The 24,856-nt window shown below is 39.3% G+C and overlaps 1 protein-coding gene across 12 annotated transcripts; it reads right to left on the bottom strand.

The window, feature by feature from the left end:
* Positions 1–943: 943 nt before the first annotated feature.
* On the bottom strand, positions 944–24,841 carry LOC116231120 (glycerol-3-phosphate acyltransferase 3-like). 12 transcript variants are annotated; one of them, XM_090139013.1, is made up of 15 exons: positions 23,939–24,841; positions 20,001–20,237; positions 19,312–19,405; positions 18,905–19,134; positions 13,067–13,139; positions 11,224–11,494; positions 10,011–10,085; positions 9,788–9,877; positions 8,788–8,881; positions 8,380–8,495; positions 6,890–6,945; positions 5,676–5,761; positions 4,451–4,579; positions 2,817–2,896; positions 944–2,347 (listed from the first exon to the last, which is right to left on the bottom strand). In XM_090139013.1, the coding sequence occupies exons 4-15, from the start codon at positions 19,058–19,060 to the stop codon at positions 2,233–2,235; spliced, it is 1,341 nt and encodes a 446-aa protein (XP_089995139.1). In that variant the 5' UTR covers positions 19,061–19,134; positions 19,312–19,405; positions 20,001–20,237; positions 23,939–24,841; the 3' UTR covers positions 944–2,232. The 12 variants fall into 12 exon arrangements, with proteins under 12 accessions (XP_089995139.1, XP_089995142.1, XP_089995140.1 ...); XM_090139016.1 differs by lacking the exon at positions 23,939–24,841 and adding an exon at positions 20,794–21,672; XM_090139014.1 differs by lacking the exon at positions 20,001–20,237.
* Positions 24,842–24,856: the final 15 nt, after the last annotated feature.

Genomic DNA, 24,856 nt, shown 5'->3' with positions numbered 1-24,856 from the left:
CCCCTCTGATGTTTGATAACACGCATATATGTTCTTGGAGGGCCAGGGAATTTAGAGAAGCTGTCAAAAAAACTGGTAAATTAGGGCAATGACAGTCAATTACACGTAAACTCACTGGAAAGTTAAAAAGCTTCAAGTTACTTTACACTATTAGCAGAGCAGCACAATATACTTTAAACATGAAAAGTTATTATATCCAAATAACCTCTTCTTACTCCAGAGGTTAAAACCCAGAAATAAGAGCTGGCCCTCAAGTCATTTCATTCTGCACATATAATATAATGTAAAGATGGTTTATGCTGTCACCACAAGTTCTACTTCCCCCCAAGGAAGACTTAGGCAATAGTAACAAGAGCATCTTAAAAGTTGCTTTCAAGTGACTTCTTTACAAGCTCCAGTGTTGGAAGCATAGCTGAGGAAAGACATTTTTTGAGTACTTGACCCACTGAAAAAAAAAATTACATAAGAAATAAGTTGCAGTTTCCCAACTTCCCACTCACAAGTTATCATGGGAACATGATCTTTTTACTGCCATCACATCCTCCTGCTGGAGGAGGAGGACATGCTTAGCTATGATCTTTTGGAAAACAACCAACTCCTCCATAATGCTAGCACTCTGAGTGCAGTAAACAATTACAGCTAAAAGTGTCTGCCAAAGGCCACTGCTGACAACTGCAAGTGGAATACAGAATATGCATAGAGTATCGAGGGAAAGGAGAGGGGGAGATGTAGGGTAGGTTAAAAAGCAACTATAGAAACAAGAAATACTTCTTCTAAGCAAGGTAAGAAAGTTTGAAGTCCATTTGAAGTCAGGCTGGCATTCACACCTCAGCTATCATTGAGAAGTTGTTGGGTTCAGTGCTTGCTTTAAATGTCACTGTCTGCATAAAAAAAATCTCTTTGACAAAGCATTTAGCTTTTTCTTATCAAGATAGCCAAAAGATGGCAGAGAAAACAGACACACACACACACCTGTGCCCACTCCTTTCACAGCTGAACAAGTGATGTGTGATACTTGCAGATTCAAACATGCAAGATGAGTTATAACTGTAACAAGGATCACATATCCAACAGCTCTTATCCTTTTAGTGAGCTAGGGAAGCATTGCATGGCAGGTAGAGAGGGACATAATCTCCTATTGTCTTCTAAAAACACAGTCCAAATGAGAAAATTCGTGTTCCAACAACTCTGATCTCGCCATCTCTTTCCCTCTCTACCCTTTCTTTTTGCCTATTCTGTCTTCCCTTTCAACTCCGAGCAAAATGAAGAGACATGGTAAAGCAGAAGTCATAGGCCCATACTCATTTTAGCCCTTTACATAGAACTACAATCTCTGTTAGTGCCTTAAAGACATCTGCCATGCAGAAAAAAAATACTTTCTGTTTTAAACTCTGGCACACTGAAGAGATTTAAGTAGTATCATTTAAGATTTAAGAAGCAATAATTACAACAGAACATAGTGGAAGCCATGACATAGGTTTTCTTTAATCTGTGCAATGCAGACAGACACAGAAAGGGATATAGGAAAATCAGAAGACAAAATATAAATTTTAAAATATATTTTTCCACACCACTGTCCTTGGCTTTCACCAACTGATCCTCATGTCACACAAGCAGGCACCTGGAACACTTTGCCATGGCTGTTGTGCTGCTGTTGGTCAATGGCACAGTGGGAAACATCCTACCTTGCAATCACTTGTCTTGTGACATGGAGAGTAAAGTCAGCAAGTGCTTTTTTCCCCTTCTGACATCCAACACTTCATCTGCATCTTGAAATTCTGAAAACACTATGGTGAACTGTTCCTTGTCTTCTCTCAGGGCAAGCGTATCTCTACAACAACACAGTGCCTGCAGCTCACAGGAAAACAGCTAAACAAGGTGCTGATACAGGTTGCAAAGATATATGTTTTATTAGTAGTTAAGAAGCTAACTGTTAAGTCTCTAAGTAACTCAAAGATTTCTTTAAAAAAATGTGTTTTAATGAACCTAGGTAATTTTACTGCAGATTCTTCACATTCATCATTGAAGAGAATTTCACAAGAATCTTATAAACATTCCTATTTTTAAACTAATATCCTTATTTAAAACAAAATACTATTTGTTCATGGCTTCTCTGCTGTGTCATACACAAAATATCTGACAGGGACAGCAGGAAAGAATTTAATATAAAAAAAGCCCATTTTCCATGAGGATAAGTCCAGTCAAAAAAACAGGAGATAAAATAAATAACATTTAGTAAACATTTCCATTTCCCATAAACCCATTTTCTGTTACTAGCTGGCAATATTTTTTCTGCTGCTCTTCCTTGAAAGACTCTTTGACTTTTTTTCTTTTCAGTCCCCCATCCCTGAAAAATAGAGATAAGGAAATGGCCTTCAGTTCACGTCAGAGTAAAGGTAGAAAAATGTTACAATAATTACATTGCTTACTAAGAGCAACTTTCACCCCAGATGCTGGCTTTTGCAATGCAACAGTAAATGATTCGTTTTGCCAAGATCTATCATGCTATAAACAACTGCCTCCCTTTAATCCGATGTTTAACAAGGAAAGTATTTATTCTCACCAAATTCTGCCTTCTGGTTGGAACTACCTGTCAACTCTGTTTATCTTTTTATACTTTATTAGCCTACCTATACTAGTAAAGCTGTTCACAGAATAAGGAAATAGTGCCTCACTCAGAGTCTGTAAGGGTGATGGACTACAGCCAAAGCAAAGAAAACAAGGAAGAAGTTTTAAAAAGAATCCAGGATTAAGTTTTAGATTACAAAACACCCAAATACGCCTTCAGCTCATCTTCAAAAGACGTTCCCTCTTACCATGGAAGTACAGACATTCCTCCCCGAGCAGCAATGACCGCCTTGACTCTGTTGGCAAAGTGAACAGCATCTTCTTCTTCCTGTAAAAGATATCAGTGATTTGCTGTACAGCTGAAATGTTTTCTCTATGTCTCACCCAAAGAGACACCTTTTGTCAGAAACCGGGCACTTCAGTTTATGACACAGATATACTTCAGCGGCTACTCAGGAATGCCACCTGGCAAGTCAGCATGCTGAGTTTGCCATCATCCAGTGCCAAGAGAACAAAGTGTGAGACTCCATGCTTTCCATGGCAATTCAAAGTAACATGTAGAACAAGGTCACAGGTCTGGCCAGAGCATGGGAATGTATGTGCACCCATTACCTTGGCACCAATCTAATCCCAGGAAGCTGGGAACACACTGAAAGGATCACCTTGGAGGACATGAAGTGCCTTGAACAGAGCTGGGGCCAGACACTACAGTACCAGTGAATTTTCATGAGTCAGTGAGGGTCTGTTTGCTGCACTGCAGAAGACACTCAATTTTTTTTTGAGTGTCATTAGCAGCAGCCTGCCTTCTAAAACTAGGGCTGAACAAAAGCTGTGGTAGGCAATACCAGAATTGGCACTGCTAGAGTGAAAGTCCTGGCTCTCAACGTCAGGTTGGTGCTCAGGTGCAGTGGGCTTACACACCCATGTTATACAGCTTTCTCTGCTGTTTCCAGTATCCCACACAAGCTCATTGTGCCAGAAAGAAAATAAAATAACCACACAGAGAAATGACTATAAAATATTAAATTACTTAAATTGGTCTGACTTGCAGGGAGCTAGTAAATAGCGTTTCTGAAGCAGATAGAAACTAGCCAAATGAAAACTCTAGAAAGAATTTTATAAGACTATTAATTTCCTGGAACTTGGTCACTAGGTAAGGAAAAGTGCTGTGTTCTCTAGTAAAAAAAAAAAAAAAAAAAAAAAAGACCAGTAAAAAAGATAATCTTCTGGACCTAAGATCCACCTACACCTTCCTACAGCTACTGTTATACCTTCTCAAGTCTATTAAAATTAAAGGACTTTTTTTTTCTTGTTTCTAAATAGATGGATGGCATATAAACCTATGTGTTATAAATGTTTTGTATACCAGGTCAGCCAAGAACTTCAGTGAGAAACAAGCCAGAGAAAGGATGCAAATCCATCTTTTACAGTTTTCAACTTTGTTTTGTTAAATGTGCAGTTTTTCTTGCAGCAGGCACGTATGAATGGTGACTATACTTCAGTTGTGCAGTTACAAGGGCTCTGAGATATCCATGCATAGGTAAGTGACTATGGTACAGGAAGTTTACAACCTTCACAGAAATTAGCTTAATTTATGTAAAGAGTGCACCATGAACTTTAGAGATGGAAATAACAAAACCAACATAATGAAATAAAATTACTTTCAGAGCAACCCTCATCTATTAGGCTTGCTGTCATTATCCTAATAGGTTGCACATCCTGATTTACAATCTCTACTTAAATTTAGGAGTACAGTATCACTTACAACTTCTTCCATTACACTGTCAATAAAGATTTGCTGACCTCATGACAGTAGTAATGCAGGTTTCCTCTTAGAAATGATTTGTGAGCATTTCCAAAACACAGGCAAAAGCATAAGTACCTCTTTGACCATTGGTGGCAGGTACCACACATTGCAGACAATAGCCCAGCTGGTCAACACATTAAAACTATAGGTCATCATGGAATACTTGGTGCTGTTCCAGAATGCATCTCCAAAGCGAGGGTCATACTGGAAGACAAGAATAAGCTAAAGGGCTCAAACTGCTAGCTAGGTGGTACATTAAGGTGTACAACACACACACAGAACGACAAGCACAGAGGTAACAGCAATCAGAGATCATCCAGAGATAAAAGAAGCACTTCAGTGATGATACAGTAGAAGAGTACAAAAAGATACGATGGCAGAAAGAACATGATGCCAGTTCTGAAGAAAGACAACCCAAAGGCACAGAACACCCAGTACATGCAAAATAAGAGCACATCCTTAACTATATACAAGTGCAGCTGTGCTTAGTTCCAATCTTATAGGCTTTTTTTTTTTTTGCCGTGAAATCATATAATGACTTATTACATGAGGGACAAATCTAATCACACCTCCTAGAAGTAATTAGAGTTCAAAGCTCCATGTTTTAGCATTTGTTACAAGTTAATACAAGTTAACCTGTATATCCTGGCAGAAAAAAAAGAGCCAACGGTACCCAGCGGTGAATCAGACACAGCACTGATAGTTGGTTGAGGAAAAGGATTGCCTGCAGCAAGCTCCCCAGGGCAGTGATCATGGCACCACGCTGCTAGAGTTCAAGAAGCATTTGGACAGTGCTCTCAGACATTGGGTTTTAATGTGGGATGGTCCTGAGTTGAGCTCAGCCCCTGGCACTATGATCCTTGTGGGTCCTCTCCAACTCAGGATATTCTGTAATTCTAAGAACCCTTACAAGTAACACAGGACCCCAAACTAGGACAGACCCACTGAAATAAATCTTAACTGTAACCAGATAGAGCTACTCAATATGTAAAGATTTATCATCTACAGATATGCTGACTTGAAAGGTTGACTTGATTATGCTCACACTACTTGTAACAATTTCCATAAGGTTATGCAATGTTATAGCTTCAGGAAAAGGAAGTCATGTATCTACAGCCAGAATAACTTGGCTAAAGTTTACTAGAGAGACTTGCAAGTGCCAAGGGAATATTTCAATTACTAGTGCCTTTATCCATGATGAGGCAGTAACCCCAGAACAGAAAGACCAAGTAGAACTAAACACACAGCATTGTTTCAAGTCGTTCCCAAGCCATTAAGCAAAATCATTTTCTATACTTACCTTGATAGCTACCGGATGGATGATCCCTCCTACTTCAAAGCTTCCCTTCTTAAACATCATAACTGATGTGTTGTTTATGCAGGTACCTGGCCAGAATGGAAACGAGTGAAAAGTTCAGTCCATTCTGCAAAAAAAATGTCAGCAAGTACATACTATATTGCCTTAAAGATAATGAAATTGCTAGAAGAGAAAAAAATCTTTCATTCAGAAACGTAATTCCATTGTATTAAGCACTAGGTAAGAGACTAAGAAGCGAACGGGTTAATGTCCCAAACACTTGATAGAAGTGTAAAAGGAGATCACCACTTAACCAGATAAGGAGTGATTGGAGGAGGAGGGTCTCATGAAGGAGGAGAGTCAGTTTGCAATAATATAAAGATGTGTTGAATTACAATAGGAAAATTTAGTAGGAAAAGGAGAGATCTGACAAACCACACCTTCACACCAAAGAGGGTCAATTAATAGACATCTGGGCAGAGGGAGAATGAGACCTCCTGAAGCCCCTCTGACTCACTCCCAGAATAGTCTAGATCTCAAATCTCAAACTGCACTTGGGCAGGGGTAAGGCCCTGCTGTGATTACAACGTTAGAGGGGGCCTAACAGCCTGAGACCCCAGACTCATTTACAACTGCTGACTGAACCACTTCTTGGGGGGGCGGATCACAAGCACGTGAAAGGCAGAATACTGCCAGTTCAGGTATGCACCCACACAGGAAGAGCAACCGTGACTACACTGCAAGATCCAAGGGTGGTGATAACTCATATTTTTGTTTTATTCTTTCCTCTCTCTCTCTCTCCCCCCCCCCTTTTCTCTTTTTCTCTCTCTCTTTCCAAGTCATATTAGAACATAAAGCAAGTCATACTATACCTTATTGGCAATAAGCTATAATAGATACTCAAATCAAAATATCATAGTGGGATACAGAAGAACATTTAACTGATCATTTGGTGTCATTTCACCTTAATTTACTCCAAATGATTCTTGAGCTCTGTGATCTCCACACATTACCCACAGTAGCTTGGAGTCAGGTTGCAAAACACTAAACCAAATAAACTGTCATAAAATTGTGTTACATAGTAGAATCTCACTTTTAATATCTCACAAGAGCTCAATAATTCTACAATTAAAAACAAACACCTCAGTTTTAAAGATTAGACATGATAAACTGCACTCAGTGTAAAGTGAGCAAAGAAATATAGAGTTGGTTCCTACCTTCTGGAAAAATAAGAATGGGTAATTTGGCCTTATCTGCAATGTGTTCTCTGATTCTGTGGAGAGAAAATAGAATTCCAGTGTACACTTCATTTTTGCAGAAGACTCTCGTATTTCTGTGCGGTCGGGAATCTAAATATGGATTCTCTCTTACATAGAACAGGAAAAGCTCTTGCCCAGTAGTTCTTAGACAGTGGTCTCAGCAATGATGTGTACTAGTTTCATGCCTTGAAGGTTTTCTCTTGCTAAATAAATAGATTTTTCACAAAAAAGCTTTGACAGGTTCTAGTAATGAATAACGTTGAATTTTTATTGACTGCTGTTTTGCTTTTTTAATAAAGAATATTCTATATTTTAAAGTTTTGTGCTGATGCATATATATATAAACAAACATATATATACACATCTAATGTTTCTCCACACCTACATATGAGAAACAAAGCTACTTTACTGCATTTTCTTCATTACTTAAAGACAACTGCTTTTAAGCAAATAATCCACGTAAGCAGATTACTGACACACAGATGCCTATCTGTCTTTTCTATGAATCAAGAGCATACAGTTCCTCTGAACTCCATGTAAAAGAGTTTAAACAAAACAAAACAACAAAAAAAACAACAACAAAAAAACACAGATCTGTCCAGTAAAGGGGCACCTTTTCCCTTTCCTAAGGACTAATTGCCATAAGTGCTTGTTTCATGTTAGCTGCATTGCGCCCTATTTCATGAAGATTCCAGGTGACCATGAGGACCTAAGACACCAACAAATGCTGTAACAAGTCTATCATTTTCATGTCCTTAAAAGTCGAATATACCTTCTCTGCCAGGAATAGTACTGCAGGCCTTTGGAGCAGCACAGGCATCAGGCACTGACACTTCTCCAAGATGCTCTTCCAGCTTCTAGCAGCTAGGTGGTACCATCTACAAACTTGTTTAATTCCTTCTGCAAACTTTCGCGTGCAAGACAGCTGAGTACTGTGGATGTTTCTAATAAGCTGCAACTGGCTTCCTCAGATAGTCTGTCAATCTCCACAAGCAAATAGCTAACCCAATGTTAATGTTCACTATTATCAGCTTCCCTTTTTCCTGTACTCACAACAGACATAACCAGACTTGTGATGCTCAGAGCTTTTGGGAAAATGTGCAAGGGTAAGATATGATCTAGGAAAATGATATGCTGACAGAACTGTGATGTTGATCCTGACATCCAGAATCATAAACTTTGAAAATGAATGAGCAGGCATCTGCCTGCGGCAAGCAGCCTGATTGTACCAATGTGGAAATTCACAGAGGTTAGAGGACAAACAATCAAAAGCTCCAAACAGCAGCGCTACAGCATGCATCTTCATTGTCAGAGTAGTTCCAAATCTTACAAATGCCTACAGCTGCCTGCCAAGAAGAGATGCAGGGTCAGAACTCTCTCAGCTCACAATGGGACCTCACAGTTACAAGAACTGATGAGAAAAGTAAGCAAAGATCTCACTGTCCTACCTTTTTCTCACTAGATGACGATCTTTCATTTCTGAACGTTCAAACAAAACATGCTGACTGGTTTGCATACAAGATTTCTGAATAAGCCCCAGAAGCCCTCCATGTACCTGGCCAACCTGCAAGCCAAAAAGTGAAGTATTTATATGGCAAAAATACACACAATTATTTAATTGACTAAATTCTAACTAAAGATGTATCAACTTCTAAACCAAACTTGTTCTGTGAATTATACCAATTATTTTGGCCAAAAGTGTGCATTCACTCACCTGTCTGAACAGAAGTTCCAAATAGGAGAATTTAAATGTTTGGAAATCCCACTCTCTCTACCAATAACTTTATCCTCCTGTCCAACACCATATCTGTGAGTGCCTCAATATTACCAATATTTACCAGCTGTCTTGCTCATACCAAGGAGTAGCATCCATCACTAGCCAGGATTAGAACATCTAGTGGAGATGTGTGGTTGGCTACGCAGATGCCTCCTTTCTGTGGTCTGTTTTCCCTGTAACAACAGCCATGAGAGTAATTACTTCACGTTTATTCTTCAGACTGCAGGCCCCACCAGGTCATCTATCTAGCGAATGTACAACCACAACAAAGATCCTTGGTGACAAAAACATATAATGTATATACATTATCTGTAGATAAGGGAAGCATAAGAACACAAGACAACTTAAAATACAAGTATAACTCTAAGGTATGTTAAAACTTCTGGCTGTATATTACAGAAGCCATCTTTTCCCATACATTTGAGAATTCCTTCAGATTTCAAGTAGTTTTGGTCAAAACCATTTTCCTTACAGCTCAGAATATGCATCATCATCGGAGAGGGCATTTCAACAGCATTCATTACCATTCTCAGAGGCATATATCAAAGACTACTCAAGCACTAAACTTGAACTCATAGATACTAAGAAGCATGGCTTTCTTTTCTTCCTAAATTATCAACAAAAATTATTTTGAGGGCCTTTGTTACATAAACCTTCACAACTAAACAAGCAAGATATTAGAAGTAGTTATTGAAACATCATCCATAACATACTAGAGAGGTGAATATGAAGACTCAGGTTATCAAGTTGGCTAATAGAGCAGTTGGTGTTTTTGTGGTGATGTTTTTCTAGGCAATTATAACGTGTTAATAGCAAACATAAAGGAAAATGTCTGTCTGTATTTAATGAAGAATACAGTACTACTCCGACACTGCATTCTCTGCAAATACCCAAGAGACAACACAGCAAAAACATCTTGAAAGAAATCAAGGCAGAGTCTACGTGATCTACGCAATTCTACCAAGGCTGCAATTCAATATGAGTATCAGTGTATTAATGGAATTAAAACCCTCTCTGTAACTTGAGATTCAGCACTGTGTGAAATGAATAATAGACAAGAGCAGGGTTGCATCGCTCACCTGTTGTGGAATTGAACAAGACCACTCAGACATCGGACACCTAATGCAGCACATGTCAGCTGAACCTGGTTACTCAGCCAGTGTTTAATCCTGGAAGAGAAAAGTCACTTCACAATTGCGCACATCAACTCTGCAAATTCAAGTATATTTCAGTTCCAATACCCTAATTCAGGTCCTTGAAGAAATACAAGAGAAGTGGAAAAAGCCCTCAGAAAACACCCACCTGCCATTTGGAAACTGTCCTACTACTGTAGTTGCTGAGACCAGCAAGAGGATGCTGAAGAAAGCCAAGAAGATGCTAAAAAGTAAAATAATCTTCATTAATTGGTAAGAATGAAATTTGGAAGAGCAAGTTGAAAGATAAAATCTTTTAATCCTTTAATTATTTTCCAGGATGTTTCTATCCACCATAAATAGCATCAAACTATCATCACAAAGCAGTCAAGGCCAATGAGATATGAGTACAGGTGTTTTTTTTTCAATTAATCCTCCAGTAGAAAACTGTGCTTCTTGAAGCCTATTTTACAAAAAGAGCCACAACTTGGTCGCAAGGCATCGAGTGGAGAATAATTCATTGTCTTCAAAGAAGATGGCAAGTAATGATTATGTGATTTGTTATCACAGGTGAAATTCCTGAGTAGCAAAACAGAGAGCTACCATCAAGCTTTTAAAAATCTACTCAGAAATTTCAGTAGCTATTTCTATTCCAAGCAGTAAATTACTCTAGAACCATGAAAATTGGGTACTGTTGGACACTACTGGCTTAGCAAAACAAACACTGAAGTTATTCCTACATAAATGGTGTCCTCTACTTAAGTGGCTTCTACATATTTAAGTAGACACACAGGCTCTGCTATGTGCTTAACTGTTATGAAATCCTTCAACATATTCAAAAAGAGTAAGACATTTTACAAGGTTCTGCTCCTTACTAGAATGCATTTATAGTTGTATCTGCCTTGTCAAAGTGATAAAGGCTGTTTTCATGTAAAACAACACAAATTTCTGTAAAGAAACACATTCTGTGGGATATCTTTCTTCCATCCAGCCCTGCACTGACAGAACACTGGCTTTGCTTCACATCCCAAGGGTTTGGCATAGTGTTTCTCTCTTTCTCATACAGGTAAAGCCCGACACTCTCAGCTGAAACAGCTTTTATTTTACATAATGAAAAGATCTCCAGATCATTGCTATGATTTAAAAAACAAATTAGACGAATAGATGTATTTGCATACTAATAAAATATACTAGTAAAATATACAGAACATAAGAAACACGCATCTTGAGCTTTCTTTTTTCCCCCTCTGGAGATCTTTGGTGGCAACCTGGAAAGCAAAGTCATGTCACATCCTCATCTGTGCACTAGTCAGTGACATATAACGTCATACCTTCTATTAAAAGATATTAAAAACAATCCCAACAAATTACCCTTGGCTCACCGAAAAGGCACCAGGAGACAGTACCGGATTAAGATCCCAATGACCCACACAGCAGTCAGTTGCCAGCTGACACGGTGAAAGTTGGCATTGGTTCTGCTGAGGAGATTCCAGGACAACAGCTCCTCAGAGGTGAACCGCTGTGTGACTTCATCTTCTGCAACTGCCTCACACCCCTTCTTGGCAAAGTACATAATATCTGCAAGGCTGAAGTATCCCCTATGCTGGCCAGCAATCTCCTTTTCCATGGAGGTTTCCTCTCTCTGGATGATCCCTTTGTTTCAAGAAACAAATAGAAAAATAAAGACAAAAAAACAAGCCAACAGCATGAGGAAATGAGTTTTCCTTCCCACTCCGTAAAATGGACAATGTAGAGTCCAAAAAAAGTAAAATAACTGTACTTTTTAGAAATATCTTCCCTTCTATTCTAAGCACCATAATTGCATTGGTATGCTTTGTGTATATATTAGCACTTAATTCCATAAGTTACTTCTCTAATCCTATGCCATATTACAAATTATCGAAGGAGACAAGCATTCAGAATGAGCTGCAAATAAAACCTTGAGCACAACACCTACTTCACTGTCATTTATCAAACAGTGTAAGTACACACAGCTCCAAATGTTGTCAGTGTACTGCTTAGATTACAGATCTTTCCTCTTGCCTTGACTCAAAGCTAGGCATTGTTTATATTGTTGTTGATTTCACTGTGTGGTTTAGTTCTACTTTTTCCACAGTATTTTCCCAGCTGTAACAAACACCTTCCTCTGACATTTTTTTCCTCAGTAATCTCCTCCCCATCCTCTCTCCTATAAGAGTCATCTCACTACCAACAAACATTAAAGCTTTAGATTTTTCTCTGATTTATTCACACCATAAGATAAATGTACAGTAGAGAAAGAATAAAAACTAATTCATATTTCATATCTGTAAAATTAATGCCTCACAGGACAGCCACACCTGTGATCATACCGATGTTTGTTGAGGTCACTCAGAGACCAGATTCTGGCTGGTTACAATGACTAGAATTTCACTGAACCATATCAGCTAACATTCAGGGTTTTTTTTTTATTATTATTTTTTTAATTTTAAAAAAAGGCTCATTTCAAGACCTTTAATCAGTATACCATTAACTGATCAGAATCAGAAAACTTCCTCCAGCTGCACTTTGGTCAAACTTACAACATTCAGGAAATCACCAGACTTGAAGGTAATTAGTTAATAAAGCAGTCCATGTGACTAATGACTGAGAATGGCACTAGCCAATTCCCTTGTGGGAAAGAACAGAAAAATAGATGTGAAAAAAATTTACTCTCTCTAATTCTTTCCCTATACCTAGAGAAAGTGCAAGAGGTGTCTGCAATCCACAGCATAGCATAGCTGCTTTATTTGAGACTCAGGCTTTTGTATGCTAGGAGGTACAAGAAGCAAGAGAAAACCAAAAATGACCAATGCCCACAGCAACCAGACATCAGTCACTCTTAATCTTGTAAATAGAGAGAACTGTTGGAGTCAGAAATACAAAACAGACATGAAAAGAGAGACAGCTTCCCTCCTGGTTATCAGCAGTTTCTTTCTTTACCCACACTGGTTTCCTTCAATGCCTTTTATTCAGAAGGCTCAATCATTCACAGACATCTTTCTTATTATACACATAAGGCCTCATTTGTTGGTTTACAACATCAGTAACTATTTGCTCATTAACTTTTTATTTACCATTCTAGTTTTCCTACTTAAAATGAGATTAAATTTATATATCTGTTCACTCTTTCCTGGGTAAGGTATCACAGTAGCTGCCTTTATACCAGATGAACATTGCTGTGTCACTTTTGTTCAGAGATCTTACCGTTGGCGATTAAATTTTCAAGTGCCAGCACCTTCTGCATTTTTATTCCCTTCTCAATCTGCAGGGTGGCCCACTGTTCTCAAAACAAGAAAAATAGATGGTGATGGTTCTTATTTTGTCATTTCCAGGTACTCCGTAACATTTCTACATGAATTGTCTGAGCCTCCTTTAATGAAGCCAGGACTCAGAATTTCAGTTTTCAAATTCAGCCTGAAGGCTGTCTTGAACGCCTCCTATTTTGTTAGTTACACTGATTACTTGTAGTCATTATAATAAAAGATTATTTGGCTCAAAGTCATTTTCACGAGTTTTTATTTTTCTTTAACCATATTACTGAGCTATCTATGAGATTCTCTGAGGACCAAGAGTTCCAAATGCTGTCTTCCCCAGTCAGTTTCAAGCAACAGAATGATGCAAACTAATATTACTGACATGAGAAACAATCTGGGAAAAAAAGACTTAAAAATGAATTTTTGAGAATAAAAGAGATGACGTCAGTCTTACAGCATTCATGCAATTTGTATTAACAGAATACAAAGGAGGGACTACTTCATATTCACAGCATTTCCAAAGTAGTAGTTGTGGTAAAGAGCTTTTATCCTTCCCCACCTTTTTGAAAGGAAGCAAAATTTCTTCTACTTGTGCAGACTAAACTCAAGATCAACCATACCAATAAGCCTACTTCTAAGTTTTATGTTGGCACAAAATGTTTTCATTATACCTATATGGGCATATAAACAGAACCCCACAGTACTAGATCTTCCTCAGTTTGTATCAGTATGCGTCTTAAAGAACCTCAGGTTCCTGTTCATAGGCTCTGATTGTCTTTTAAGGAATCAGTGACCCACTCAGCAAATGTCCTCACCTGACATTAACTCTTCCACCTACTACAGACAAGAGTCCATCCTTCTATTCAAGCTTTTAGTAAACAGTTCTTAGTAAGCTCTTAGCAAACAGTTTGTTTCTCATCTAACTGACATGCATAACCATTTAAGCAACACACAGATTGACCACAAAGGATTTTCATTGCATTGCAGACCTATAAATCTGCATGTACCATTGACTTTGACTAGATTTTTGCTATGCTTAAGTTTTGCATGGTTCCTAACAGCTCCTTTCTTAGCTATTGAAATTAAACTCAATGGCAAGACAGAGACAGTTTATCATGGCAGAATCAGGATGTTGTAGTTACCTTTGGTTGACTTTTGCTACCTGCATCTTGTGGGGGTGGGTGGGGTGGGGGGGAAACACACCCAAAGGAAAAGATTAAAAAAAACACAGTGATGTGATGCATTAAACTCCATTAAATCTATCTTACATAAGACCAAGGTGGGGAGGGGGGTGAGGGGGAAGAAAAAGCAACAAAATACAAACCTTTGCTTTATCTACACTAGAAAATTAAAATACAGTGTAAATTTAAAATGTAATGGCTGTTCCAGAATCACTTACTCCCTAAGAAAGCTGAACTGGTACATCAACCGTCTCAAGCTGTGATAACACATGGTGAGTCATTCAGGAGTGGGAATCTAGGAGATATCAAAAAATTACAGCCCACATATTGAGAAAAGAAAGAAGATAATCCACATGAAAAAGAACATTCTGGGGGGGAAAAAAAAAAAAAAAATCAAGGTAGACGTGGAAAATTCAATCTGCACACATTCATCCCTTCCCCAGTATCCAAAGGAATGAGGGATGAAAAGAAAAAAGATGGGGAAAAAAAAATCACCAAAGTTCAGCAAATAAAGACCCTTTTCTTACTTTCTTTTTTCTCCTATTTTGTCTGTCACCCTTATCTTGCCTGTCATGCACATACATGAACAGTCTACCAGTTGGCAAGTACCTCCAGAAATCAGTTTGCCCTTACTGTCTTGTGAATATCTCAAGAAGTCTACCTTTTGATTCCCGAAAAGAGTAGAAAAAGGGTACAATCACTAAGTGACTCAGAAAAATATATTAACTAATTGAATGAGCAAGGTAAGTCAAAACCAAACAGACATTGAAGAAATTGACTAGTAAAGCATAACACCCTGCCTCACAGCAGAGAGAAATAGAGGGACAAGAGCAATGCTCTGTAATTAAGGAAGCAACTAAGGCAACAAAGGCAGAGGACAAGGCAGATGAGGAAGGGCTTCCAGTAGAGGAATGGTTACACATTAGCCTGGAAAACAGCATCTACAGAATTTCAGCTGGTGCACAGCAGGCACATGAGATACAATTACTTATTTTGTCTTCTAACACAACTACAAGGGAGCATCCTATGAAAGTACTGGGCAATGGATATGAGCAGCAGAAAGGTAACACCTTGTCATAGAACTGACAGCTAAGTTGTGGAGTTCATTGTTGAGAACATATTGTTAAAGACCAACTGAGATGGGTTCAAGGAACATTAAGGCACAGACAAATATCATCATGGGATACACAACACAAAGTCACCTCTCCTAACTTACAAATCAGCACAAGAGGTTGAAGCAGTGAGTAACAGGGAGAGTGTTCTTAGCAACACAGCTGTACATTCATGTGGCTCTTAGGCTTTTCATCAAGCACATACGCTGTCTCCTGCCAAAGCCAGGGCTAGGTCAATCTTTTGGACTGATACAGTAGCTTAGTTACCATCTTCTCCAGGATTCTGTGACATCTGTACGCTTAATTTGTTTTTGAAATACGAAATAAGGCTTTTTGATTGCTTTTATTTTGTACAGTATTGAGACAGATCTGTCTGTCTGGTCTTTGTTGCAAAACTGTAATGAGAGGCTGTTCTAAATAGCTTACAAAACCACAGATGTTGTAACTAACACAGAATTGAAGAGCTGAATGGACTAACTTCATTCCTAAGTTTGCTGAGTGAATGACAACTCAGATATCGTGCTTTCCTCCCACCCACTTCTCAAGTGATGAGGACACAAAAAGTCCAAACATCCCTCAGGTGATCCCACTTGAACTACTGAAGATTCGGCTCCTCAGCTCCAACAGCCCATGCGAGGTGCCCTATAATTACCTTCTGAACAAAATGAGCACCCATAGTACTATATTATATTAATTACTCTATTCATAGTACATACGTTATAAGCTATACGATACCAAACACTAACTTATTAAATCTCATTTCGTCTGGTTTTCTTCTCCTTTTTCCCTTTAAGTAGAGGCCAGTGTGTTGTTCAGTATTTTTTTTTTTTCTGTATTGTGTAATAATTCATTTTTATCTCTTTATCCTTCCATTTCCATGTTTTACTATCTTTCTTTTCCTATGACCTCTCACAAGCTTTTACTAATCACTGACCAAACTAAAACACTTCAGCGAAGATGGAAATCAGAAAGAGGCACTTCATCAAATGCCAATGTTACCCATTGCTTATGAACAAGTTTTGCAAACCTGAGCTCCAAGCAAGTTCAGTAAGGGCTATAGATATCCTTTCTTTGCAAATGCAATATTGAAAAAAATAGTATTTGGTCTTAAAACCCGATTTTCACATCTACTCTTTTATTTTTCTCAAGTTCAGAAAACCTGGAGGAAAGTAAATCACGTTTTTCTTCTGTCTCCACATTTGTGCATTCATTTAAAGTTGTACAAAGCAAATATAGACTGCTCTTAGAAATTTTCTATTTATTTTGCAAGACTACATAACAGACTAAATCAAATGCATAACAATAGATAATCCAGTCAGCATCCAAGGCTGTATTTCTTGTAAAATATCAATCAGTTGTTATGTACTACCTAAAGAGCAGATATTGCTGGAATACCATTGCCATCAAGCTGGTATACGACTATAAGGATTTTTGGAGTAGCTACTGGACAAGGCATCCTATTTCCCCACTCAAGCTAGCAACAACAACACAGAACAGTCTTTCTGCATCACCCTGTTAGCAAGAGCTCAGACAAACACTTTCACAGCTAGAAACAGGTTGACATTTCACTAGGTTATCAGTGCCAAGTTGCTCATGTCTTGAACTGTGTGCAAGTCTGCCTTAAAGCTTATTGCATGTCAAGTAGCAGTTTCCATACTGCTACTTGGTATGATCCCCAGGACTTTCAGAAGAGGCCCAGAAAGTGTAAGCAAAGGCCTTAGCCCAGCATTTCCCAGTACTGCTCACACTTCCTCATGGCAAAGTGAGTCGTAGCAGAAGTAAAGGTGACCCAAATTACCCTCCATCCTCTCCCCCATTTCCCATCAAAATACATCTTTGCTACTCTTGTGGTGTGAAAAGCCTTTTGCATAATACCTCAGCCTAAAAACAGCTAAAATTAATCAGAATATAAGGACAGATTAAATATTTATTTGCTTTCAAGACAGTCAGGGATCAACTTCCAACTGAATGACAAAACCAAAAAATGCCCACATAGAATCAGCCTGAACTGCAGTACTTTTTGTTGTGTTATTAGCTGCTGCAGAATTGGGAAATTATACATAAGAGGATGGATCAGATCACAGAACTATTGACTTACTACTTTTTTTCTCTGATAAAACAACCCTATACGTTTTGAAGGCAAGATTACTGTGCTTGTAAACTTCAGACAATTGAAAAAGAAAAAAAAAGTACTTTCCAAGGAGAAAGTCTTCCTACAGAAAGCAGCTCCACAATGGTCAAATTTCCTTTGAGATTGGCAAAAGCATAGAGGAGGGGGGAGATAGGGAGCAAACAAACAAACAACAAAACCCACAATGAGTATTTAAATATCTGTCAACTGCAGCAGTAAAGCTGTCAAATGAGCTCTTCTTACTCAGATACCAGTAAGAGTTTCATCACCATACCAGTGGCTGATAAAGTAAAGTATCACACATAAAAGCCAATATTACATAATGCCATGGTAGTTGGTCATATCCCATTGATATCAATATCTGAAAACAACTGGTAACACCTACAGGTTGTAGCCATTTCCACTATGTTAAATGATGTCTGAACAGCTGAAGACAGTCTTCGACAAAGAGTTCTTAATCACTAGTAAAAAAAAAAAAAGAGAGATAGAGAAATTCTAATAAGACAGAAACTATAGAGAATTGGCAGGGCAGGAGAGAGGTAGTATTAATTATATCACATTGCCATGTGACATTTTAATATGACAAACTGACAGCACCTACTTTTGGCCATTAGCGGGCATAAAAAGATCAGACCTGAAAGACAACATGAAATCCTCGCTTATTAAAACCCAAAAGAAGAATTCACAATTATCAGCAGAATCAGGATCTTAGCCATGACCTGTTCACTTCTCTAGAAGTGCACTTCCAGAGGGTGGCTCTGCATTTCTTGCAGAGCAGAAGTTGTGACTGCTGGATCACACAGAATTATAAATGGAATTGAAACAAGTGCAGTCTGTATTCTCACTTATTACAGGAATTAGTACTGTTCTATAACTGAAACAACCAAACCAAATCCATTAAACTTACATACTTGTCAAATACATTTTTTTTTTTTTTTGCCATTTACAACTTCTCATAAATTAGTGCATCATTTCAATTATATTTGATTTTCCCAAAATATAGCATGAAGTATTGTAACCAGCTTGAACTATTAGCAATGTGTCGTGGAATCTCTACTTTAACACGAGAAAACAACCTGATACTGTACTATAACCCAACACTTAACTAAATATCATTAAAGGTATCATTCAAAGGAACCATCATGTAAGTCAAAAGTGGGGAAAAAATCCCACCAAAAGTCAATCAAACAAACAAACCACACCTGTCACCCCCTAAAAACCCAACACCCTATATCCAAAAGTCTCAGAATTAATGGAAACATTCCTAGTGGTTTTAATGGCATCTAATTCAAATGAACAGGTATATTTAAAATTAAAAATGTCCTGTAGAAAACACGTACCTTTTAATGTAATTCTCAACTTACCTCCAATGTTTTTATTACAATTTTCACATAGACATGAGAAATCCCCAAAGACACTCTAAACATCGAAGGCAACAGAACTAGCACTACAAATGAAGTCAGCCAGATTAACAAAGTTTTGCCCTCCGCAAGGCTATAGCCCTGTTTACTTTCTTCCATGCTTGCTCCTTTAAAACATCAACCTGCTGACTTTTTTAGAATATTTGCTCATCTGCTGCGGAGAATCAGGCAAGCTGCAGGAGACAGAGGCAAACAAAAATTACACATTCTAAAAGCCAAAGCTATTCCTAGGAGAGAGCTGCAGCACTCTAACTGTGCCACCAGAGATGCTCTCACTGATAGCAAAATTTTTACCCCTTCTCCCGCCCTAGCTCCACCCACTTCCATGTAATTGATAAGCAATTACTCACCAGATATAACACAGGGTAGAAGAATATATGTCTGGTAATAAGGTGCTGTCAAATGAGAACTTGTCAATATGTCAAATAGTTTACCAGAGGTGTCCTGCCAATAAATTATAACACAAAATCAAGTAGGTGTGGTTTTCGAATCATCTAAAATGTTCTCTTCTAAAAAAAACATAATGCATAGAAAGAACTTCTCCAAATGAAGTCTGGTCAAATTACTATCCTCCTTCGTCAGACTTTCTACCTCATACTGAAATGACTGCCTCATTTCAGTATTTCACCACAGGAACCAAACTGAAGCTTTAGGTTTAAGTCAGCTACTTGTTGTTTGTTTGTTTTAATACCTCTGAGATGTAGATGCGAATTGCAGCTGGCAGGAATCAACATCAGAATCAAATAAAACCTGCTCCCTCTTGTTCTACAAGAAATTAGCCAAATTGTATCACAGGATTACAAAATGTGGTGACGAAACAAGTCACGTATCTTTGCAGGAATCCAAACACATTAGATAAGGAGGTTTCACCTTCTATCCTATGAAACAGCAATAATTTAGTACAGTATTTTTAGGAAAGATTCAGTACAGCCCCCAATTCCAGCCCTAGCCTGTCCTTCTATATGCATCAGAGAAAGAACAGAAGTAACTGTATCCCTAGAACCTATGGGGTGCCCACCAACACCACTTAAAACCTTACCACAGAATAAATCAATTGATGTTGATCAAATGACCACTCTGGGAATGACTTCCAAAGCAGTTACGTGTGGATCCATGAAAGATCTTTCCTTTGCAGGTGGTCACATTCACAAGCTTGTGTAAGTGCAGGGGCTGTACATTTGAAACTTCCCCATCCCCAGGTACGACGGTCTGGTTTGCATGGTGGAGCAGCCTCACTCCACACACTGGATTCTTCAGGAACTAAAGCAGAAGCACTCTAGAAAATGTGACCCATATGCTCCAGTTATGAATAGAAACACAAGAATCAGAGTGTGCTGCCCAACATTAAGTCCTCCAGTTCATACCACACACCCAGGGACCAACAAACAGGCTCCTAGTTACAAGCTCATGATACCATCGCATGCTTCACATGCCATATGAGTCAAGTAACATTTTGTGTCCTCAGATTTGCTGCTGGATGCCAGACTTCAGGTCCTCATAACATCACTGCATCTTCTTTCACAATCTAATTTTTGTCTTTTCCCCTTATTATTTATCTGCCTCTGATAATCTATTTCTGAGCACGTTACATCTTCTGGAAAAAACTGTTTAGTTATATTTTTATGGTTTCTGCTTTCCCATCACTCTTCCTCTCAATGGCAACTATAAGCCCCTGACGCTGCCATGCAACAGGTCCTGTGCTGTGCACCATTATCCACCATTCCCAACCCATCTCACCAAAAATTACAGGTTCTAAGCTTCTCTGGAAACAATATTTCTTTGTTAGAAAAACAGTTCTGTTTGCTCATCCCTCTTTAGCTACCACCCCTTACATTCTCACTTCTGGCTTCTTCCTATAGCTGCCTGCCCTGCTAGCATATGGTTGCACAATGCAGAGGGTTGTAGATGATAGGATGCTGATCCCGAGGCACAATGCAGCACATCTGAGAGCTGCCTTCAGCTTCAGCGCAGGTGATCAGCATCACACACACCAGCTGGGTGCTAAAACCTGTGGGCGGGAGGGTGGAGGTAGTTTCTGGGACCTGACTTGAGTCAGGAAAGGTGGGCCAAATTAAATATCAATAGCCCGTCAGGACATAACAGCGAGGTGTAGCAACAGCCTTAATTGGCAATAAGCCTAGGTATAGGTAAGAGGGATCCTTTCTTAAAAGGACAGAGAGAGATTTCCCTACCTTGCACAGAGGAAGTAGAATTTTCCTCTCCTGAGTGAGGGAGACTTGTTTTCCATTCTGTGAGAACTTATCTGCACTTCCTCCCTAACCTTTATCAAGTCATATTCCCACAAATCAGAACAATAATGCAAACAGACAGTGTAGTTCTTCCCTTCCACCTTCTAAAAAGACAGAGCACCCAAACCCCTCCCAGGCTCACCCTTCCACCCTGCTGAGTGACAGGACTTCAGCCCTTTGTTAGCTGTGATTTTTGTGGCAAACCATTCAGCCCAAGACCTCTGAGGCTTCCTCGGGGCTGCCACGACAGGAACAGGTAGCAAAGTTATGCCTGCTAAGAAGTACCACTGAGAGGGGGGGAACAAAAAAAAGTATGGGGGGAGAGGGCAGATGTTGACAGTCTATTGCTCTTCATCCAGCATATCATATTTGCCATAGAGCAACAGAAAATTCCAACTTTTTGGAATGTTTTGCCAACTGCGCAGGCAAACATATCCTTTTTGTGGCCATAGAACAAATACCTCCATCGTGACTTAACAGTCTCAGAGGTTACTTTTGATAGAAAGCAATTCTTCTGAACCCTCTTCTTGCTAGTATCAGCTTATTCTGACATGACCCAGATGCTTCTTAGCTGCTTTTAATCCAAGACAGATGACTTTTGGCTGCCCAGTGAAGCTGGGAGACATTTGCATTCCGTGAGAAATGGTCATTCTATCATAACAGTGTCAACTGCCCACTCGTGGCTCTCAGTCCTTGAGGTCATTCTACTCATTACTATTAGGCAACACTTTTTGGTTGTCTTAGGGAACTGGAACTATGACCCATTCATTTTTCCATTGTGCGGAGAAGAAAACATAGCACTGACTATTACCAGTTTTAACAACAATATTAATATTAAAATAATAATGAAGAAAGGCCCTCTTGGTTTTTGATTAAACTTTTCTGATGTTTCAACCTCACGTTGTGCAGACTCCTCACCTGGTTGCTAAAGAAGAGTGAAATAATCTCTGGTACTTTTGGTTTGCTTTTTATAAAGACTGTACTTGATTTGTGAGAGATCTCCACGTCACAAGAATTACTTTAAAGATCACCCGTTCTACGGTGAGCAATTTCAGTCTGAATATTCATATATGGAAATCACACTGTTCTCATGCAATGAAATGCAAATATCCACACCTCTGCATCCATACTGTAACTGACCTATCTTTGCTGTTCTTTAGGTCAGCAGAGATCTCATCTGTGTCACAAAATAGGTCTGCGTCTGACCACAGAGGAGTTGTGCTACTTTTAGGTTATCTCTGCCTGTCAACAGTTGAATTATGACATTGAAGAAGTACGTTTAAGCATTGTATTACTCATTAGGATGATTGTAACATGTTTAGCTCTGACCACACTAGCATTATGGTTTCCTCAGAAGATAAATTCAGTCATTACAAAACCTTAATCACCATATCAGGATACATCTTTGTATCACAAAATCTGGGAGTCCACTAAAGATCTGCCTACATTTGTTTAACTCAGCAGTGTACAGATCAGATGATTAGGCGTCGCATGGCTTTCAATGCACATTTGTCAATACACATCTTGTATATGATTTGCATACCATTAATCAAAGAATCATGAAATCATGAAGGCTGGGGAAGACCTCTCAGGTCACCTAGTCCAAACACACACCCAACCACCCCACCATGCCCAGTAACTATGACCCCCAGTGCCACATCTCCACAGTTGTTGAACACCTCCAGGGACAATGACTTCACCACCTCCCTGGGCAGCCTGTGCCAATGCCTCACTGCTCTTTCCAAATATCCAGCTGGAACCTCCCCTGGTGCAATTTAAAGCCATTACCCCTCATTCTATCACTGTTACCTGGGAAAAGAGGCCGAATCCCACCTCATTACAACTGTCTTTCAGGGAGTTGCAGGGAGGAATGAGGTCTCCCCTGAGCCTCCTCTCCTCCAGACTGAACAATCCTAGCTCTCTCATCCGCTCCTTGTAAGACTTGTGCTCCGGATCCCTGTCCTTCTTTGGACATGTTGAATACTGAAGAATAATTTGTCAATGCCCAACATTTCTCACACTGATTAAACGCACAAAGTGCCCCCACTGCTCTGGTTTAGAAGTGGCTGCAATGGAATTTGGGGGCAATTTCTGAAAGATGCCAGAATTCATGTTCATTTTCACAATTTTCTCCACAAACAGCTATATAAGCTGGTCACATACTCTTATACTCTTGCTGCCTTTTACCAAGGCAATGTAATCCATGTCACTGTTTGTTCCAATACATCACTTCAGCTGCATAGTATTTATTATGCATTCATCTAACGCCCTGTGGCTTGGATTGCAAGAAATGCCCAATAGCTATTTCCCATTCATCTTCTCAATCATTTTGTATCACCTGAAGAATTTGTCAGCCCCTGTTCATATGCTTGTTGAGGTAGGAAAAGAAAAAACACTTAGCCAGTTCTTCTCTTCACTGTGAGAATAGGTAAGAAGTGCAAAGATTCTCCTCTCCTGAGTATAAGTACCATTTGCATTCATTTAAATATACTTAATTTTATTTAAATCCAAGAATGTAAGAAATAGCCATTCTTCTTCTAAGTTTTGCTGACAGGTTTAAAGGGAAAAAATGCACTAAAAACATTCATTTCTAATGAAAGATAAGAATAGATAAAAATACATGTGACACCCCCAAATCAGGAGAAACACCCCTTGAGAGACTGCAGGTACATAAATATTATGCAAAAAGTCATTTTTTACTTATACAAAAAGCAAATAATAAGCTTACGTGCAGTCCTGATGAAAAACAAAATTAAGCATTTCTTTTCCTGAAATGAAGAAACCCTGGTGGCCTTTACAACAGATCTCTATCTCATTTCTACAAACACTATAACTTCCACCTCTCCCTTCCTCAGGTGGCTTTTAGAGCTGCATTCTGATCAAGAACACCTGCTAAGAATGTGGGGGGAAAGATAACGTTACTGCAAATATTAAAGGGAATATGGTCATCGAAACAATTCAAAACAGAAACTGCACGGACTCGGTTCATACCATGAGGAGTGGTGCAACGTGCTTTTGTCAGACAGTTGCTTTACGTTATTCATTGTCTCCTTACTAGAATTCCTGAGGTTATTAGCTCAGAAGATTCATAGAAGTGCATCTCCAGACACTCACAGCAGCATACCCTGTTTCAAAAGGCAGGTGGTTTTCCTTCTGCGGATGCTAGCTCTGCCAACTCTGCGCCAGGACACACTGTGAGGTGGAATGACACACGTTTCCTACTCTTCAGTTGGGAATACAGCCTGCTCCACCCGCACTCCCAGCAGGAGACCCAAGCAGTCCTGTTTCACCGCCGTTTTGATGCTTTAACTTGAAGTCCAGTCCAGCCAGGACATCTTGGTTTGCTCTCAGGACCCACCTGCTAACTTGCCTTCCTCAGTAATGGCACTGTTTCTCCTTTAAGGGAGGAATTCACACTCGGGAATTACTTGATTTCATAGAACCGTAGAATCATTTGAGTCGGAAGGGACCCTTAAAGGCCACTTAGTCCAGCTCCCCTGCACGGAACAGGCGTCCCTCATCCACTCATTACAGTGGGAAGGCGAAGGGACGGGCGGCAGAAACGCGCCAAGGTCGGCACGGACCTCACGGAGGGCCACGCCGACAGACCGCCGGCCGCAGGTAAAGCAAGGCGCGGCACAGGACG

The sequence above is a fragment of the Phasianus colchicus genome, chromosome 4 (assembly GCF_987193195.1).
Source record: "Phasianus colchicus chromosome 4, bPhaCol1.hap1.1, whole genome shotgun sequence".
NCBI lineage: Eukaryota > Metazoa > Chordata > Aves > Galliformes > Phasianidae > Phasianus > Phasianus colchicus.
The sequence above is the reverse complement of the archived record's forward strand: the minus strand, read 5'-3'. Positions and strand labels throughout refer to the sequence as shown.

Coding starts and splice junctions, on each gene's coding strand:
- LOC116231120 (XM_090139013.1), bottom strand. CDS start 19,060: ATGGAAGAAAGTAAACAGGGCTATAGCCTTGCGGAGGGCAAAACTTTG. Junction 11,495..13,066: donor TGAAAATTTAATCGCCAACG/GTAAGATCTCTG, acceptor CTTGAAACAAAG/GGATCATCCAGAGAGAGGAA. Junction 5,762..6,889: donor CATTCTTATTTTTCCAGAAG/GTAGGAACCAAC, acceptor CATTCTGGCCAG/GTACCTGCATAAACAACACA.